Here is a 17,772-nt window from a genome sequence, read left to right on the forward strand (position 1 = left end):
CATCATTCTCATCCTTCAAAGCAGTCTACAATACAAAATAATTGCCTGATAGAGGCTCCTAAGGGGCCTGTTTTAATGAATAAATAAGAATATCATTCATTCAGTAAATATTTATTGAGTACCATCAACTATGTATCAGGCTCCAAGTTAGTATGCAAACATGAAGTAAGATGAGGGGAGCTCACATTTAAATTGTTAATATATAAAGAGATGTTCTGAAAGAGCTTAAAGCCACTTGCAAATTGGGTAATCATTTTCCTCACAATCTATAGATAGTGCAAAGATCGGCCTCAGCCCAGTCTACTGAAATACATCACAATTTTAACTCAGGAGATATGTCCACTTGTTCAGGAAACATTTTATTCAGCATGTGCTCAATTCCAGGCTCTGTATTAGTTGCTGAGAACACAGAAAAAGAATGTCTGTCATCTTGAGATTCTCCCAATCAAGTAAGGGAGATAGAAATACATAGATGATTAAAATGCTATGGTTCAGTTCTACAGAGGGAGTGATGGTAACCCAGAGGAGAAGCACCTAATATAGATTGGGGTGGGGTCAGGAAGGATTAATAAAGGATCCTAGATGGATAGTAGGAAACTGTCACTGACATTCACATCCTTAAAAATAGAATTCTCTCTGAGTGGTTGTACAATTCTAGTTCTGTTCCCCAAAAGTTCTATTCATGGGGTCAGGAATCTCTTCAAAATACCAAGGTATAGACTGTTGTCCAGTTTGTAAATTATGTCTAAATAGGCTGGATATTTACAAATATACAATTTTGGGGTGGTTATTAAATACTCGTTTTTTTTTAATTCAAGTTTATTGGGGTGACAATTGTTAGCAAACTGACATAGATTTCAGGTGTAAAATTCTGTAATACATCATCTATATATCACATTGTGTGTTCACACCAACCAGAGTCAGTTCTCTTTCTATCACCATATATTTGATCCCCTTCATCCTCATCTACCACACCCCTCCCTCCTTACCCTTAGGTAACCACTAAACTATTTTCTGTGTCTATGAGTTATTATTTCTCCATTTGTTTGTCTTGTTCTTTTAGGGTTTTTTGTTTATTTGTTTGTTTGTTTGTTTGTTTGTTTATTAAATTTATTGGGGTGACAATTGTTAGTAAAATTACATAGATTTCAGGTGTACAATTCTGTATTACATCATCTATAAATCCCATTGTGTGTTCATCACCCAGAGTCAGTTCTCCTTCCATCACCATATATTTGATCCCCCTTACCTTCATCTCCCACCCCCCACCCCTCAACCCCTTACCCTCTGGTAACCACTAAACTATTGTCTGTGTCTATGAGTTTCTGTTTCTCATTTGTTTGTCTTGTGCTTTTGTTGTTTTTGGTTTATATACCACATATCAGTGAAATCTCACATGGTTCTCTGCTTTTTCTGTCTGACTTATTTCGCTCAGCATTACACTCTCAAGATCCATCCATGTTGTCACAAATGTTCCTATATCATCTTTTCTTACCACCGAATAGTATTCCATTGTGTATATATACCACAACTTCTTCATCCATTCATCTACCTAAGGACATTTTGGTTGTTTCCATGTCTTGGCCACTGTAAACAAAGCTGAAATGCACACTGGAGCACACGTGTCTTTATCTCTAAATGTTTTCAGATTTTTTGGATAGATACCCAGGAGAGGGATTGCTGGGTCATATGGCAAATCTATTCGTAATTTTTTGAGGAACCTCCACACTGCCTTCCATAACAGCTGCACCAGTCTGCATTCCCACCAACAGTGTATGAGGATTCCTTTCTCTCCTCAGCATCTCCAACACTTGTTATTATTTGTCTTGTTGATGATAGCTATTCTGCCTGGGGTGAGGTGAAATCTCATTGTGGTTTTGATTTGCATTTCTCTGATGTTTAGTGATGTTGAACATTTTTTCATATGTCTATTGGCCATTTGTATGTTTGTGGGGTTTTTTTTGTTGTTGTTGTTTTTTTTTTTGTGTTTTTTTTTATTTAATTAGTTTCAGGTGCACAAGACAAAGCAAAACTTAGACATTTATCATTTATATCCCTCACAATGTGTGAACCCCCCTCCCCCCAGCCACTATCCCTCTGTACGTTCCCAAAACCTTGTGGGTTTTTTTGGAGAAACGTCTGTTCAGGTCCTCTGCCCATTTTTAAATTGGATTGTTTGTTTTTTTTGTTGAGTTGTGTGAGTTCCTATATATTTTGGATATTAGCCCCTTATCAGAGGCGTTGTTTACAAAAATCCTCTCCCATTCAGTTGATTGTCTCTTTATTTTGTCGATGTTTATTTCTGCTATGCAGAAGCTTTTTAGTTTGACGTAGTCCCCTTAATTTATTTTAGCTTTTATTGCCCTCACCTTTGGAATCAAATACATAAAATTCTCTTTGACACCAAGGTCCATAAATTTAGTACCTATGTTTTCTTCTATGTAGTTTATTGTTTCAAGTCTTATGTTTAGGTCTTTGATCCATTTTTAGTTAATTTTGGTACACAGTGACAGATAGCAGTCTACTTTCATTCTTTTGCATGTGGCTTTCCAATTCTCACAGCACCATTTATTGAAGAGGCTGTCTTTGCTCCATTGTATGTTTCTGGCTCTTTTCTGGAAAATTATCTGTCTATATATACATGTGGATTCATTTCTGGGTTCTAGATTATATTCCATTGGTCTGTGTGTCTGCTTTTCTGCCAATACCATAGTGTTTTGTTTATTGTTGTCCTGTAGTACAAGCTGAAGTAAAGGAGTGTCCTCCAGCAGTCTTCTTTTTTCTTAGGATTGCTTTGGCCATTCGGGGTCTTTTCTGGTTCCATACAAATCTAATGATTTTCTGTTCTATTTATTTTAAAAATGCCACAGGGATTTTGATGGGGATTGCATTAAATCTGTATACTGCTTTGGGTAATACGGCCATTTTAAATATGTTTATTCTTCCAATCCATGAACACAGAATGTCTTTGCATTTCTCTGTGTCTTCTTCAATTTCTTTTAAAAATGTTTCATACACAGACAATAGTTTATTGGTTAACAGAGGGTAAAGAGGAAGTGCGGTGGCAGGCAAAGGTAAAAGGGATCAAATATATGGTGATGAAAGGAGAACTGACACTGAGTGGTAAACACATAACATGATATATACATGATATATCACAGAATTGTACACTGAAATCTCTGTAACCTTGCTAACAATTGTAACCCCAATAAACGTTAATTTAAAAAAATTCTTATAGTTTTCAGTATATCAGTCTTTTACATCCTTGGTTAAGTTTATTCCTAGATATTTTATTCTTTTTTTTTTTTTTTTTTTGCAATTGCAAAAGTAATTGTTTTTTTATTTCTTTTTCTCAGATTTCATTTTTAATATAGAGAAATGCAACGGAGTTTTGTACATTGATTGTGTAGCCCTCAACTTTACTGTAGTTGTTTATTGTTTCTAATAGCTTTTTGGTGGAGTCTTTAGGGTTTTCTCTATATAGCATCGTGTCATCTGCAGAGAGTGACAATTTAACTTCTTCTTTCCCAGTGTAGATGTCTTTTATTCCTTTCTCTTGCCTGATTGATCTGGCGAGGACTTCCAACACTATGTTGAAAAGCAGAGGTGATAGGGGACGACCCTGTCATGCTTCTGAACGTAGAGCAAAGGGCGTCCGTTTTCACCATTAATTATGATATTATCTGAAGGTTTGTTATATATGGCCTTTATTACATTAAGGTATTTTCCTTTCATACAAATTGTATTAAGTATTTTAATCATAAACAGATGTTGTATCTTGTCAAATGTTTTTCTGCATCTATTGATATAATCATATGATATTTGTCCTTTATTTTATACTGTATATTTCTTTTTTTTTATATTAAATTTATTGGGGTGACAATTGTTAGTAAAATTACATAGATTCAGGTATACAATTCCGTATTACATCATCTATAAATCCCATTGTGTGTTCATCACCCAGAGTCAGTTCTTCCATCACCATATATTTGATCCCCCTTACCTTCATCTCCCACCCCCCACCCCCCAACCCCCTTACCCTCTGGTAACAACTAAACTATTGTCTGTGTCTATGAGTTTCTGTTGTTCATTTGTTTGTCTTGTTCTTTTGTTGCTTTTGGTTTTTATACCACATACCAGTGAAATCACATGGTTCTCTGCTTTTTCTGTCTGACTTATTTCGCTCAGCATTACACTCTCAAGTTCCATCCATGTTGTCACAAATGTTCCTATATCGTCTTTTCTTACCGCCGAATAGTATTCCATTGTGTATATATACCACAACTTCTTTATCCATTCAACTATCGAAGGACATTTTGGTTGTTTCCATGTCTTGGCAACCGTAAACAAAGCTGCAATGATCATTGGAGCTCACGTATCTTTATCTATAAATGTTTTCAGATTTCTTGGGTAGATACACAGGAGAGGGATTGCTGGGTCATATGGTAATTCTATTCGTAATTTTTTTAGGAAACTCCACACTGCCTTCCATAACGGCTGCACCAGTGTGCATTCCCCCAACAGTGTATGAGGGTTCCTTTTTCTCCACAGCCTCTCCAACACTTGTTACTATTTGTCTTGTTGATGATAGCCATTCTGACTGGGGTGAGGTGACAGCTCGTTGTAGTTTTGATTGGCATTTCACTGATGATTAGTGATGTTGAGCATTTTTTCATATGTCTATTTGCCATTTGTATGTCCTCCAAGAGAGATTTCAAGAAGCACTCTTCATGCCGCCATTTATGTGACATAATCGAGAAATATACAATTTTTAATGAGACTTGAAACCTTTGCTATTTTCAGTAATGAAGGATTTCCTTAATAAGTTCCTTTGCCAGTGTCTTTGTCCTATCTATCTTCTCTCATAGAATTCAATGTTCAAAATAGACTGTAAAGAACTTTTCATGCATCATAGAATGCACCAGATCCATTCTACTGGAAAAGTAATTTCTACCTCAAGAAAGAACTTTGTCTTTAACTATAAGTGTGATATCACCTTCTCTGCAAGCCTAAGCTGACAATACTGCTTAGATTTGTTTGGTCAATAGGACAGTAATCTTGTCTTCAGGAAGTCACATTGGAGCATTTCTCCTTCAACAGAATTCCAGTTTCTTATTGGTGATGAAGAAGCCTCTTTCCCTTTAAAAAGATGTTCCCTAATATTTGCCATCAATTTCGTCTTCTTTAGCACAAGCCTATTACCACTTCTGATGTGCCTACAGCTTGTCACTTTCTATTAGTGATGTAAAAGTATTCCATCTTTTATCTTAGAAAAATGAGATTCTTTTTCTTTGGAACAAATTCCTCAACCCTTATTTGCCAAATGAGTAATTCAAGTGGATAACAATATTGACATATTTATAGAGGGTCTTTCATGCAGTATCCCTTAACTGTAAAGTAATTAAGGAAATCTCTCCACCCAGCAGAAATGGCCTCTTGTTTGTTTATAACACTGGGCCCAGACCCAGGAAAAAATGGTGGCATACGTGAACCTGCATTTGGCATAACAAAAGGTGTTCAGGCTATTCCAGTATCTCTAACTTTCTTATCTGGTACTCCATACTCCTGATTCCTTAGACTTAACCAACCTCATCAGTCTATGAACTATCTCTCCATGGCCTGGCTTTCTGCTACCTGTCTGTAGCTGGGCATAGGTTAAACATAAGGAAAAACTCATATATGTTACTATGGTAGCTGATAAGTGTGTAACTCTTTCAAGATACAACACTAAATTCATTTTGACTAATAATTATTATTATAGCTACCATGTACTTCAATGCTTATTACATACCAGACATTGTTTGTTTGTGTTTTTTTAATTAAATTTATTGGGGTGACAATTGTTAGTAAAATAACATAGATTTCAGGTGTACAATTCTGTATTACATCATCTATAAATCCCATTGTGTGTTCATCACCCAGAGTCAGTTCTCCTTCCATCACCATATATTCGATCCCCCTTACCTTCATCTCCCACCCCCCACCCCTCACCCCCCTTAACCTCTGGTAACCACTAAACTATTATCTGTGTCTATGAGTTTCTGTTTTTCATTTGTTTGTCTTGTTCTTTTGTTGTTTTTGGTTTATATACCACATATCAGTGAAATCACATGGTTCTCTGCTTTTTCTGTCTGACTTATTTTGCTTAGCATTATACTCTCAAGATCCATCCATGTTGTCACAAATGTTCCTATATCATCTTTTCTTACCGCCAAATAGTATTCCATCGTGTATATATACCACAACTTCTTTATCCATTCATCTATCGAAGGACATTTTGGTCAGACATTGTTTTAAACATAACATGTGTATAAGTCATTTAATCCTCCCAAAAACTTAGAGGGATAAGTACTTCTAGGATTTCCCATTTTACAGATTAGTATATTGAGTTACAAAAGTATTAAGGAACATACTCGAGGTCATACAGTTAGTAAGTGAGGAAGCTAAAATATGAATTCAGGAGCTCCAGAGGCCATGTTACTGAAACAAGTTTATGTTCAGATATTGGAAATACTAAGATAAGACACAGCCACAGTCCCCAAGGAACTCACTGTTTAGAAGAATGCATTAACCTAGTTAAGACTACTCTTCAGGCTACTCCCTTAAGTGACTAAAGATAGAAATTTAAGACCCTTGAAAAAGTGGTGGTAGGGCCCTCATTGTATCATATAGGTAATGGCCTATCATACCCACTTGAAGCTTCATTATTAAAAAGGCATACCTAGAAAATAATGGAGAGGAAACGAAGATCTGTAAGACATTATCTGGTAAATATACATCTCAATGACTCAAGATAAAAGTTCTCCAGTTGCCAGAGGGTAAGGGGGGTGGGGGGTGGGGGGTGGGAGATGAGGGTAAGGGGGATCGAATATATGGTGATGGAAGGAGAACTGACTCTGGGTGATGAACACACAATGGGATTTATAGATGATGTAATACAGAATTGTACACCTGAAATCTATGTAATTTTACTAACAATTGTCACCCCAATAAATTTAATAAACAAACAAACAAACAAACAAACAAACAAACAACCCTAAAAGAACAAGACAAACAAATGGAGAAATAATAACTCATAGACACAGAAAATAGTTTAGTGGTTACCTAAGGGTAAGGAGGGAGGGGTGTGGTAGATGAGGATGAAGGGGATCAAATATATGGTGATAGAAAGAGAACTGACTCTGGTTGGTGTGAACACACAATGTGATATATAGATGATGTATTACAGAATTTTACACCTGAAATCTATGTCAGTTTGCTAACAATTGTCACCCCAATAAACTTGAATTAAAAAAAAACGAGTATTTAATAACCACCCCAAAATTGTATATTTGTAAATATCCAGCCTATTTAGACATAATTTACAAACTGGACAACAGTCTATACCTTGGTATTTTGAAGAGATTCCTGACCCCATGAATAGAACTTTTGGGGAACAGAACTAGAATTGTACAACCACTCAGAGAGAATTCTATTTTTAAGGATGTGAATGTCAGTGACAGTTTCCTACTATCCATCTAGGATCCTTTATTAATCCTTCCTGACCCCACCCCAATCTATATTAGGTGCTTCTCCTCTGGGTTACCATCACTCCCTCTGTAGAACTGAACCATAGCATTTTAATCATCTATGTATTTCTATCTCCCTTACTTGATTGGGAGAATCTCAAGATGACAGACATTCTTTTTCTGTGTTCTCAGCAACTAATACAGAGCCCCATTAATTTAATAAAATAAAATTAAAAAAAAATCACATTAAATGAAAAAAAAAAAAAAAAAGTTCTCCAAAACTCCAAGATCTGTTGGCAGACCTCATCCCAGAGACCTAGGGCAACCCACTGCCTTCAGTAATGTGGTGCTAGTTTAAAATTTTACATTTTCCTTTCTACCAGGTACAGGTACATGGAATGACTGGAAACATCCAATTTGACACTTATGGACGTAGGACAAATTATACCATCGATGTGTATGAAATGAAAGTCACTGGTTCTCGAAAAGTAAGTAACCAAAACAGATATCCAAAGAAAAAGTTGTTTGAAAGGTGCTAGAACTCAGATGCAAGAAAACAGGTATTAGGAAACATACACAAAGCAAATTCCCACACATCATTTTTGCCTTTCCATTTAGTGAGTAGTATAGATATGATGCAGAGTTGTTTTATAATCAGTGTTCCAGATTATTTCTCTCTGAGGTTGGTTCTATAAGTGGTAGACAAAAGAGTTATTAACAGCTTCCTACAATAAAAGGAAGGAATTATAAATTTTACATGTTTTTATTTAAACAGAAGCTGCCAAGGTACACGCAGTTTTAGCAAAAGAATTGGAAAGTAGGTATCTCTTCAGTTTGCCAACTCACCCACCAAAAGGACTCTGAACAAAGTATGTTTTTCTACAGCTAAGTGTTATAATAACTATTTTGCTTCTATCACACTAATAGCTGAGTTAGGTATGCAGTGGGGATTTAGTAGTCATTTGATAAAACCTCGGTACATAAAATATCTTGTGTCATTTCTACAGGATACTCACTGGTTTCCCACCCCACATATCCCAGCTTTCCTACAGTTCAAAGCAAAGTATTTTTCTGCTATATGAATTTAAAGGGAAAAAAAGGCTGGTCATCCTACAGTGGGCTAAATTATTTTACAAAATATCGGTAAAGGTAAGGTAGGGATGGGTACCCCCAGGATGAAGAAACAGAACATCTGTATGTGTTAGTGTTGGGATCCTGGTTTGGATAGCAAGACAGAGGGAAACAGGACATCAATCCCTGTAAAAATCAAGTGACTTAAAAAAAGTTTCATTCCACAGCACTTGAATTCCATGGTGTACTTTTTGAGTGAAAAAATAGGCAACAAATCAAATGTCTGTTCTTTCTAGGCTGGCTACTGGAATGAATATGAAAGGTTTGTACCTTTCTCAGATCAGCAAATCAGCAATGATAGTGCATCCTCAGAGAACCGGACTATAGTAGTGACTACCATTCTGGTAAGTATAGACAGAATGTAGGTGGGTTTTCTGTACATCAAGACTTCTGCTTTCTGAAAAACATTATTCAGCCAGTAAGAAAGACCTCAACTTCAAACAGTGAAAACTTCCAATAGGTCAGCTTAGGAACCTCTCGAAATATTGTGCCATTATAATGAAATGAATCTCATTTTTAAAAGAAAAATAATAGAAATTTGGAACAGTTTTAGATATCATTCTCCTCTTTACCCCCCTCCTTCCACTATAGGACTGATGTTTCATCTGGACATGAAATTTAATTATTCACTGTGTGGGAGACAGCATTGTGTGGAGGAGAGAGTAAATTGGGGTTCTAATAATAGGTCTACCAGTAGTAGACTAGTAAACTTGTGCTTAATTGTACAAGTCACATCTTCTCTGAGCCTCAGGTTGTGTGTTTTTTTAATTTATAGAATGGATATAATAATATCCTATATATGTCATAAGGCCATTTCAAGGCAATATTAACCATGTAAAGCTTTTCTGCAAAATTCAAAGCACTACTGAAATGTGAGGTAGTATTCTCATTTAGTTTTAAAATGTTTTTCTAAAAGTTGGTATATTTTTACTGAACAAAATACAAACCTCAGTTAAAAATGAGTATGCCAGTAAGTCTGAAATTGTGATTAATTGAATGGAGATTAGACTGAAGTTTACCTTTCAATTAAACATACATATCAAATACTTATTTTGTCCTAGGTACTGTACTAGGCCCTATGGATTTAAAAATGAATAAGCCACAGACTCTGACTTCACAAAGATCACTGTGTTTCCCTGGGGCTTGCCTGGGTTGTCTGTGGTTCCTACATGGTAAATCCCAAGAAATCAAAGGCAGTTTACCTTCATGCAAGGTGCACTTACATGGTTTGACTAAATCAAAGACTTTACAGGTAGAAACTGATCCTTCTTTCAAACTCTCAAAAATAACTTAAATCCTTCTCTACTTCCTTAAATTATCAGTTAAGGACTCCGAGGGATATAGAGCCCAATGAATAGTTTATTGAGGCTTTTCTGTTTATTAAGCAAAAAAATTAAAATCTCTTTTCACACACCAAAGGTCAATAGCCACGGCAGGGATGGAGGGAAGGAGGACTTCGTGATTACATTTATCATCACTTAGAAAAATGTATAGGAGCAATTCTTTGATCTTCCTTCTGGTCCCAAAGGAATCACCGTATGTAATGTACAAGAAGAACCATGAGCAACTAGAAGGAAATGAACGATATGAAGGCTATTGCGTAGACTTAGCCTATGAAATAGCCAAACATGTACGAATCAAATACAAATTGTCCATTGTTGGTGACGGAAAATATGGTGCAAGAGATCCAGAGACTAAAATATGGAATGGCATGGTTGGAGAACTTGTCTATGGGGTAAGTTCTTTTCAACTCTGTTTTCATTTACTTCTGTGCTTTTCAATTAACAAAGATAGAGGATTTAATTTTCAAGTGCAATACTTATCCAATTGTATTGTTTTCATATGATCTGTAAGAAAAATGGTTTTATTTTACACCTGAATTCTGTAAAAGTAGCTTGTCAATAGCATACTTTGGGCAACAGGATTATTTTACTAAAAGGAAAGTAGAATTGGGGAACTCTGTTTGGCAACATTACGTACAAGCTGCCCTCTAATGAAAATTTCTTCCTTCTGTGTTCCCTGTCTCAGAAAGCAGAGTCACCACCTACCTAGTTGCTTAAGCAACCTGATCATCTTTTCTCATTGCTCCTCTCATATCCAGTCAATTGCCGTACCCTATCAATTCAATTCTTCTGTCTCTCAAATCCAGACACACTGTTCATTCCCGCTATCATCATCTTAATTAAGTTTCTTACCATTTTTCAATCTTTTAATTGGTTTCTCTACCTCTGCTCTTACCCTGGCAAATCAGATATCTACATTATTGTAATTTACCACTTTAAAAATCCTCCTTTGAGGACAAATATTAATTCAATATCTCAGAGGCTGGCACATAACAGAAGTTCAACAAATACTTGTTGAATAAATTAATGAATAAACAGAATGGCATTGCCAAGGGCTTGTCCATGGGACAAGTACAAAATAATTATACTGATAATTATGGCTTTTTAAAAAGGTACAGCATATCTTCAGAGCTCCTCCATGATTTTGCTTTAAAAGGTTTTGGCCTCTGATTAGGAATGTCAGATCTTGGGCCACCCAGTGAGACATATGGAGATAACTGGGCATAAGAACAGCCCAGTAGGCAAACTAGTCACTAGAGAACTCACCCCAGTGCAGGTGGTGATTGGCAAAGGTTTAGTTCTAACAGACAAGGATTACTTGCAAAGCTGTCTAGACCACAGGTTAGGGGAAGACAGAAGAATCTACAAGGTAGATATACTGAAACGAAGCTGTCAAGAAGCAAATGTCCAAGTTACCCATTGAACTGAGGTTCAGGATAAGGACTCTAATACTGGAAATGGTAATCAGCAAGAATATGGTGTAAGTGTCCGACTATAAGATAGTACTATGGTCATTAAATGAATTTTTGGAACAGGTCCTCGGGAACAAGCACAAAGGCAGTTCATTTCTAAAAATAAGGGCATGGAAAGGGAATTAAGGCTTTAAATGAGACTGGACCTCAAATATCAAAACTAGGGCACCATCTTCCAATCAGACAAGCAGGAAGGCAATTTTAACCTTAGCCCACAGCTATGGGGCTGGAGCCAATTATCTCCTATCTTGGGCCAAGTTTGGTCCTGGGAACTAGGACAGGGCTGAGTTGAAGATAAGATTCAAGTGAACCCAGCCAGTTATGATAAAGAAAAGAGCTTTTAATGCCAGACAAGATGGAGCTGAATAAGGGGCACAGAACCTGTCTTGCTTTCCAAGGACACTGAGAAGCTCTGAATGGTCTTGACATAGCTCTAACCTCTCATTTTACAATTTGGTTATCAAGTCTTCTCTTTCCTATTCCTCTTCTGCCCAACATTCAGGCTCAAAAACATCCTGTCTTGCTCAAAGCCCTCCCCTGTTCTTCGCACATTACCTGATACATAGTAGATAGTCACTTTTTGCTCTAACTAATGAATGCCTGACATGCAACAATGCATTAAGTTGAGTTCATGGTAGGAGGTAACCTATAATGTTGTTCTTTGTTGTTGTTGTTGTTAGCTACTATTTGTAGTATATTTCCTGGTTGCCAGATACTATGCTAAGTGCTTTACAGGCATTATGTAACCCAATCCTCACAACGAACTTCCAAGGGAGGTGCCATTATTGACATCATTCTACACATGAGACAATTGAAGCCTAGAAAGGTGAAGTCTCATGTCAAACAGCTTATAGTGACCCAATAATTTGAACCCAAGTCTCTGAGTATGAAGTCCATGTTCTTTAACCATTGCCCTGTATTACCCTATAGCCAAAGTGATGTTTCAGACTCATCCCATCCTGAAATACAGTTGAAATTTACTGCAAAGGCCCTTGGTGCCTCAGCCATTCTGAGAAGAGTGTTTGGCCACAGAAGCATGGCAAGAAATTTAGGGTGTCAGTTTCTAATGTGCCAGGGAAGAACTGACACGAGCTCTTCAGCCCATTGTGACTCAATAGCCAGAACTCTCTAGGGTTTCAAAAGAAAACATGTCACACTTTATAAATAACTCAGTGACCTCCTGGCATTGAGCAGAACATTGGACACAGTGGCATAGAGCAAGGCAGATTTCTCACTTGGGTTTTGGGCTCTCGTCTGGCACATCCTCTGTACTGTAACAACTTACTCTACACATTATATTCCTCTTTCCAATTTGTGCATGTGTGAGTGAGGGAGCTTGAGAATAAGAGAGTCCCTTATTTGTTTAGTAATTTAGAAGCCATCTCTCTACTGCTGAATAGGTAAAAAATTTCCTGGAGCCTTCCTATATTTCTCCTCCATTTCTTTCTTTCTGTTTTTTTCAAGTCTTCTTCCAACTCTGTTATCATTCTTCCATAAGCAACATCAAAAAAATTCCCAAGTTTTTCTTTGTTTGTTTGTTTGTTTGTATGTTTGTTTAGGTGTAAAATTCTGTATTACATCATCTATAAATCCCATTCTGTGTTCACCACCCAGAGTCAGTTCTCCTTCCATCACCATATATTTGATCCCCATTACCCTCATCTCCCACTAATCATCCCCCTTACCCTCTGGTAACCCCTAAACTATGGTCTGTGTCTATGAGTTTTTGTTTCTCATTTGTCTGTCTTGTTCTTTTGTTGTTTTTGGTTTATATACCACATACCAGTGAAATCATATGGTTCTCTGCTTTTTCTTTTTTCTTTTTTATTAAATTTATTGGGGTGACAATTGTTAGTAAAATTACATAGATTTCAGGTGTACAATTCTGTATTACATCATCTATAAATCCCATTGTGTGTTCATCACACAGAGTCAGTTCTCCTTCCATCACCATATATTTGATCCCCTTACCCTCATCTACCACCCCCCACCCCCCTTACCCTCTGGCAACCACTAAACTATTGTCTGTGTCTATGAGTTTCTGTTTCTCATTTGTTTGTCTTGTTCTTTTGTTGCTTTTGGTTTATATACCACATATCAGTGAAATCACATGGTTCTCTGCTTTTTCTGTCTGACTTATTTCGCTCAGCATTACACTCTCAAGATCCATCCATGTTGTCACAAATGTTCCTATATCATCTTTTCTTACTGCCAAATAGTATTCCATTGTGTATATATACCACAACTTCTTTATCCATTCATCTATCGAAGGACATTTTGGTTGTTTCCATGTCTTGGCCACCGTAAACAAAGCTGCAATGAACATTGGAGCACACGTGTCTTTATCTCTAAATGTTTTCAGATTTTTGGCGTAGATACCCAGGAGAGGGATTGCTGGGTCATATGGTAATTCTATTCGTAATTTTTGAGGAACCTCCACACTGCCTTCCATAATGGCTGCACCAGTCTGCATTCCCACCAACAGTGTATGAGGGTTCCTTTTTCTCCACAGCCTCTACAACACTTGTTACTATTTATCTTGTTGATGATAGCCATTCTAACTGGGGTGAGGTGATATCTCATTGTGGTTTTGATTTGCATTTCGCTGATGATTAGTGATGTTGAGCATTTTTTCATATGTCTATTTGCCATTTGTATGTCCTCTTTGGAGAAATGTCTCTTCAGGTCCTCTGCCCATTTTTCAACTGGGTTGTTTGATTTTTGGTGTTGAGTTTCATGAGTTCCGTGTATGTTTTGGTTATTAGCCCTTATCGGAGGCACTGTTTGCAAAAATCTTCTCCCATTCAGTTGGTGGCCTCTTTATTTTGTCGATGGTTTCTTTTGCTGTGCAGAAGCTTTTAAGTTTCATATAGTCCCATTCGTTTATTTTAGCTTTTACTTCCATTGCCTTTGGAGTCAAATTCATAAAATGCTCTTTGAACCCAAGGTCCATAAGTTTAGTACCTATGTTTTCTTCTATGCAGTTTATTGTGTCAGGTCTTATGCTTAAGTCTTTGATCCATTTTGAATTAATTTTGGTACATGGTGACAGATAGCAGTCCAGTTTCATTCTTTTGCACGTGGCTATCCAATTCTCCCAGCACCATTTATTGAAGAGGCTGTCTTTCCTCCATTGTGCATTTTTACTTCTTTGTCAAAAATTATCTGTCCATATTTATGTGGTTTTATTTCTGGGTTCTCAATTCTATTCCATTGGTCTATGTGTCTGTTTTTCTGCCAATACCATGCTGTTTTGATTATTGTAGCCCTGTAGTACAAGCTAAAGTCAAGGAGTGTGATACCTCCAGTATTGTTCTTTTTCTTAAGATTGCTTTGGCTATTCGGGGTCTTTTGTGGTTCCAAACAAATCTGATGATTTTTGTTCTATTTCTTTAAAAATGCCATTGGGATTTTGATGGGGATTGCATTAAATCTGTATATTGCTTTGGGTAATATGGCCATTTTAACTATGTTGATTCTTCCAATCCATGAGCACGGAATGTCTTTCCATTTCTTTGTGTCTTCTTCAATTTCTTTCAAAAATGTCTTATAGTTTTCAGCATATAGGTCTTTCACATCCTTGGTTAAGTTTATTCCTAGGTATTTTATTCTTTTGCTGCAATTGCAAAAGGAATTGTTTTTTGTATTTCTTTTCTGAGATTTCATTGTTAGTATATAGGAAGGCAATGGACTTTTGTGCGTTGATTTTGTAGCGGCATCTTTACTGTATTCGTTGATTGTTTCTAATAGCTTTTTGGTGGAGTCTTTAGGGTTTTCTATATATAGCATCATGTCATCTGCAAGAGTGATAATTTAACTTCTTCATTCCCAATTTGGATGCCTTTTATTTCTTTCTCTTGCCTGATTGCTCTGGCAAGGACTTCTAACACTATGTTGAAAAGCAGAGGTGATAGGGGACAGCCCTGTCATGTTCCTGAACGTAGAGCAAAGGGCTTCAGTTTTTCACCATTAATTATGAGATTAGCTGAGGGCTTGTCATATATGGCCTTTATTATGTTAAGGTATTTCCCTTCTATACCTATTTTATTAAGTGTTTTAATCATAAATGGATGCATCTTGTCAAATGCTTTTTCTGCATCAATTGATATAATCATATGACTTTTGTCCTTTATTTTGTTTATGTGATGTATCACATTGATGGATTTGCGGATGATGAACCATCCTTGAGCCCTCGGGAAGAACCCCACTTGGTCGTGATGAATAATCTTTTTAATGCATTGTTGTATTCGATTTGCTAGAATTTTATTTAGGATTTTTGCGTCTGTATTCATCAGAGATATTGGTCTGTAGTTTTCTTGTTTTGTGTTTTGCTTACCAGGTTTTGGTATCAGGGTAATGTTGGCCTCATAAAATGAGTTAGGGAGTACTGTCTCTTCTTCAAATTTGAATAGTTTCAGCAGGATTGGTATTAGATTCTCTTTGTAGGTTTGGTAGAATTCATTAGTGAAACCATCTGGTCCCGGACTTTTGCTTTTGGGAAGGTTTTGGATGACTGATTCAATTTCATTACTGGTGATCGGTCTGTTTAGATTTTCCAGTTCTTCATGGTTCAGCCTTGGAAGGCTATATGTTTCTAAGAACTTGTCCATTTCTTCTAGGTTATTGAATTTGGTGGCATATAGTCCTTCATAGTATTCTTGGATGATCCTTTGTATTTCTGTGGTGTCCGTGATAACTTCCCCTTTTTCATTTCTGATTTTGTTAATTAGTGTCTTCTCTCTTTTTATCTTAGTGAGTCTAGCCAAGGGTTTGTCAATTTTGTTAATCTTTTTAAAGAACCAGCTCTTTGTCACAATAATTTTTTCTATTGTTTTTGTGTTCTCTATTTCATTTAGTTCTGCTCTGATTTTGTTATTTCCTTTCTTCTGCTGACCTTGGTTTCACTTGTTCTTCTTTTTCTAGTTCTTTAAGGTGTAACATGAGGTTATTTATTTGGGAGTTTTCTTGTTTCTTGAGATAGGCCTGTAATGAGATAAATTTCCCTCTTAAAACTGCTTTCGCAGCATCCCAAAAATTTTGGTAGGATGTATTTTCATTGTTATTTGTTTCTATGTATCTTTTGATCTCTCCTCTAATTTCTCCTTTGACCCAGTCGTTCTTTAAAAGTATGTTGTTTAATCTCCATTTATTTCTGTTTTTTCCTGCTTTCTTTTTGCAGTTGATATCCAATTTCAAAGCCTTGTGATCAGAGAATATGCTTGGTATGATTTCAATCTTCTTAAATTTGCTGAGGCTGATTTTATGTCCCAATATATGGTCTATCCTTGAGAATGTTCCATGTACACTAGAAAAGAATGTATAGTCTGATGTTTTAGGATGAAGTGCTCTATAAATGTCAATTATGTCCATTTCATCTAATGTGTCATTTAGGGCTGCTATTTTGTTATTTATTTTCTGTTTGGATGATCTATCCATAGCTGTCAATGATGTATTTAAGTCCCCTAGTATAATTGTGTTTTGGTCAATTTCTCCCTTTAGTTCTGTTAGTAGTTGCTTGGTATATTTGGTGCTCCCTGATTGGGGCATAAATATTGATGACTGTTATGTCTTCTTGTTGTATAGTCCCTTTACCATTATGAAATGTCCATCTTTGTCTCTTGTTATCTTTTTCACCTGAAGTCTGTTTCATCTGATATCATTATGGCTACACCTGATTTTCTCTGGGTACCATTTGCTTGGAGTGTCAATTTCCACCCTTTCACTTTGAGTCTATGCTTGTCCTTGTAGCTGAGATGTGTCTCTTGGAGACAGCATATGGTTGGGTTTAGTTTTTGATCCAATCTGCTACTCTGTGCCTTTTTATTGGTGAGTTCAGTCCATTTACATTTAGGGTGATTATTGATATGTGAGGATTTCCTGTCATTCTATCTTTAGTTTTCTGGTAAGGCTGTGTCTCCATTGTTTCTTTGCCTTTTTGTTGTTGTCTATTATTTCTGTGTGGTGGTATTCTATGATGTTTCCCTCTGTTTCTTCTTTTATTACAGTATATATTTCAGTTCTGGATTTTTTTTGAGTGGTTACCCTTAAGTTTATGTAAAAGAAAGTTTGATATTTAGAGTATTCCATTTTCTTCAGCACACTTGCTTTCTCCATTCCCATATTCCGGTTCAGGCCTTTACTCTCCCCCTTTTTATGTTTTGGTTGCCACAAATTGTCCCTGTTGATGGTGGTCGAATAGCCTCCTTTAGTATTTCTTGTAGTGCAGGTCGTGTATTAGAAAATTCCCTCAGCTTCTGTATGTCTGGAAAGGTCTTTATTCCTCCTTCATATCTAAAGGATATCTTTGCTGGATATATT

The 17,772-nt window shown here is 36.5% G+C and overlaps 1 protein-coding gene across 5 annotated transcripts in view; it reads left to right on the forward strand.

The window, feature by feature from the left end:
* Nucleotides 1–17,772, forward strand: part of GRIA3 (glutamate ionotropic receptor AMPA type subunit 3) — a 569,577-nt gene that overhangs the window by 396,591 nt on the left and 155,214 nt on the right. For all 5 annotated transcript variants that reach the window (XR_012493554.1, XM_074324305.1, XM_074324304.1 and 2 more), the window contains 3 exons: nucleotides 7,892–7,996; nucleotides 8,876–8,983; nucleotides 10,168–10,374. Coding sequence is in view for 4 of the 5 variants with exons in the window: in XM_074324305.1 (XP_074180406.1) it covers nucleotides 7,892–7,996; nucleotides 8,876–8,983; nucleotides 10,168–10,374 (420 nt within the window). In the remaining variant the exon portion in view is untranslated. The remainder of the gene's footprint in view (nucleotides 1–7,891; nucleotides 7,997–8,875; nucleotides 8,984–10,167; nucleotides 10,375–17,772) is intronic.

Source organism: Rhinolophus sinicus, chromosome X (assembly GCF_036562045.2).
Source record: "Rhinolophus sinicus isolate RSC01 chromosome X, ASM3656204v1, whole genome shotgun sequence".
Taxonomy (NCBI): Eukaryota; Metazoa; Chordata; class Mammalia; order Chiroptera; family Rhinolophidae; genus Rhinolophus; species Rhinolophus sinicus.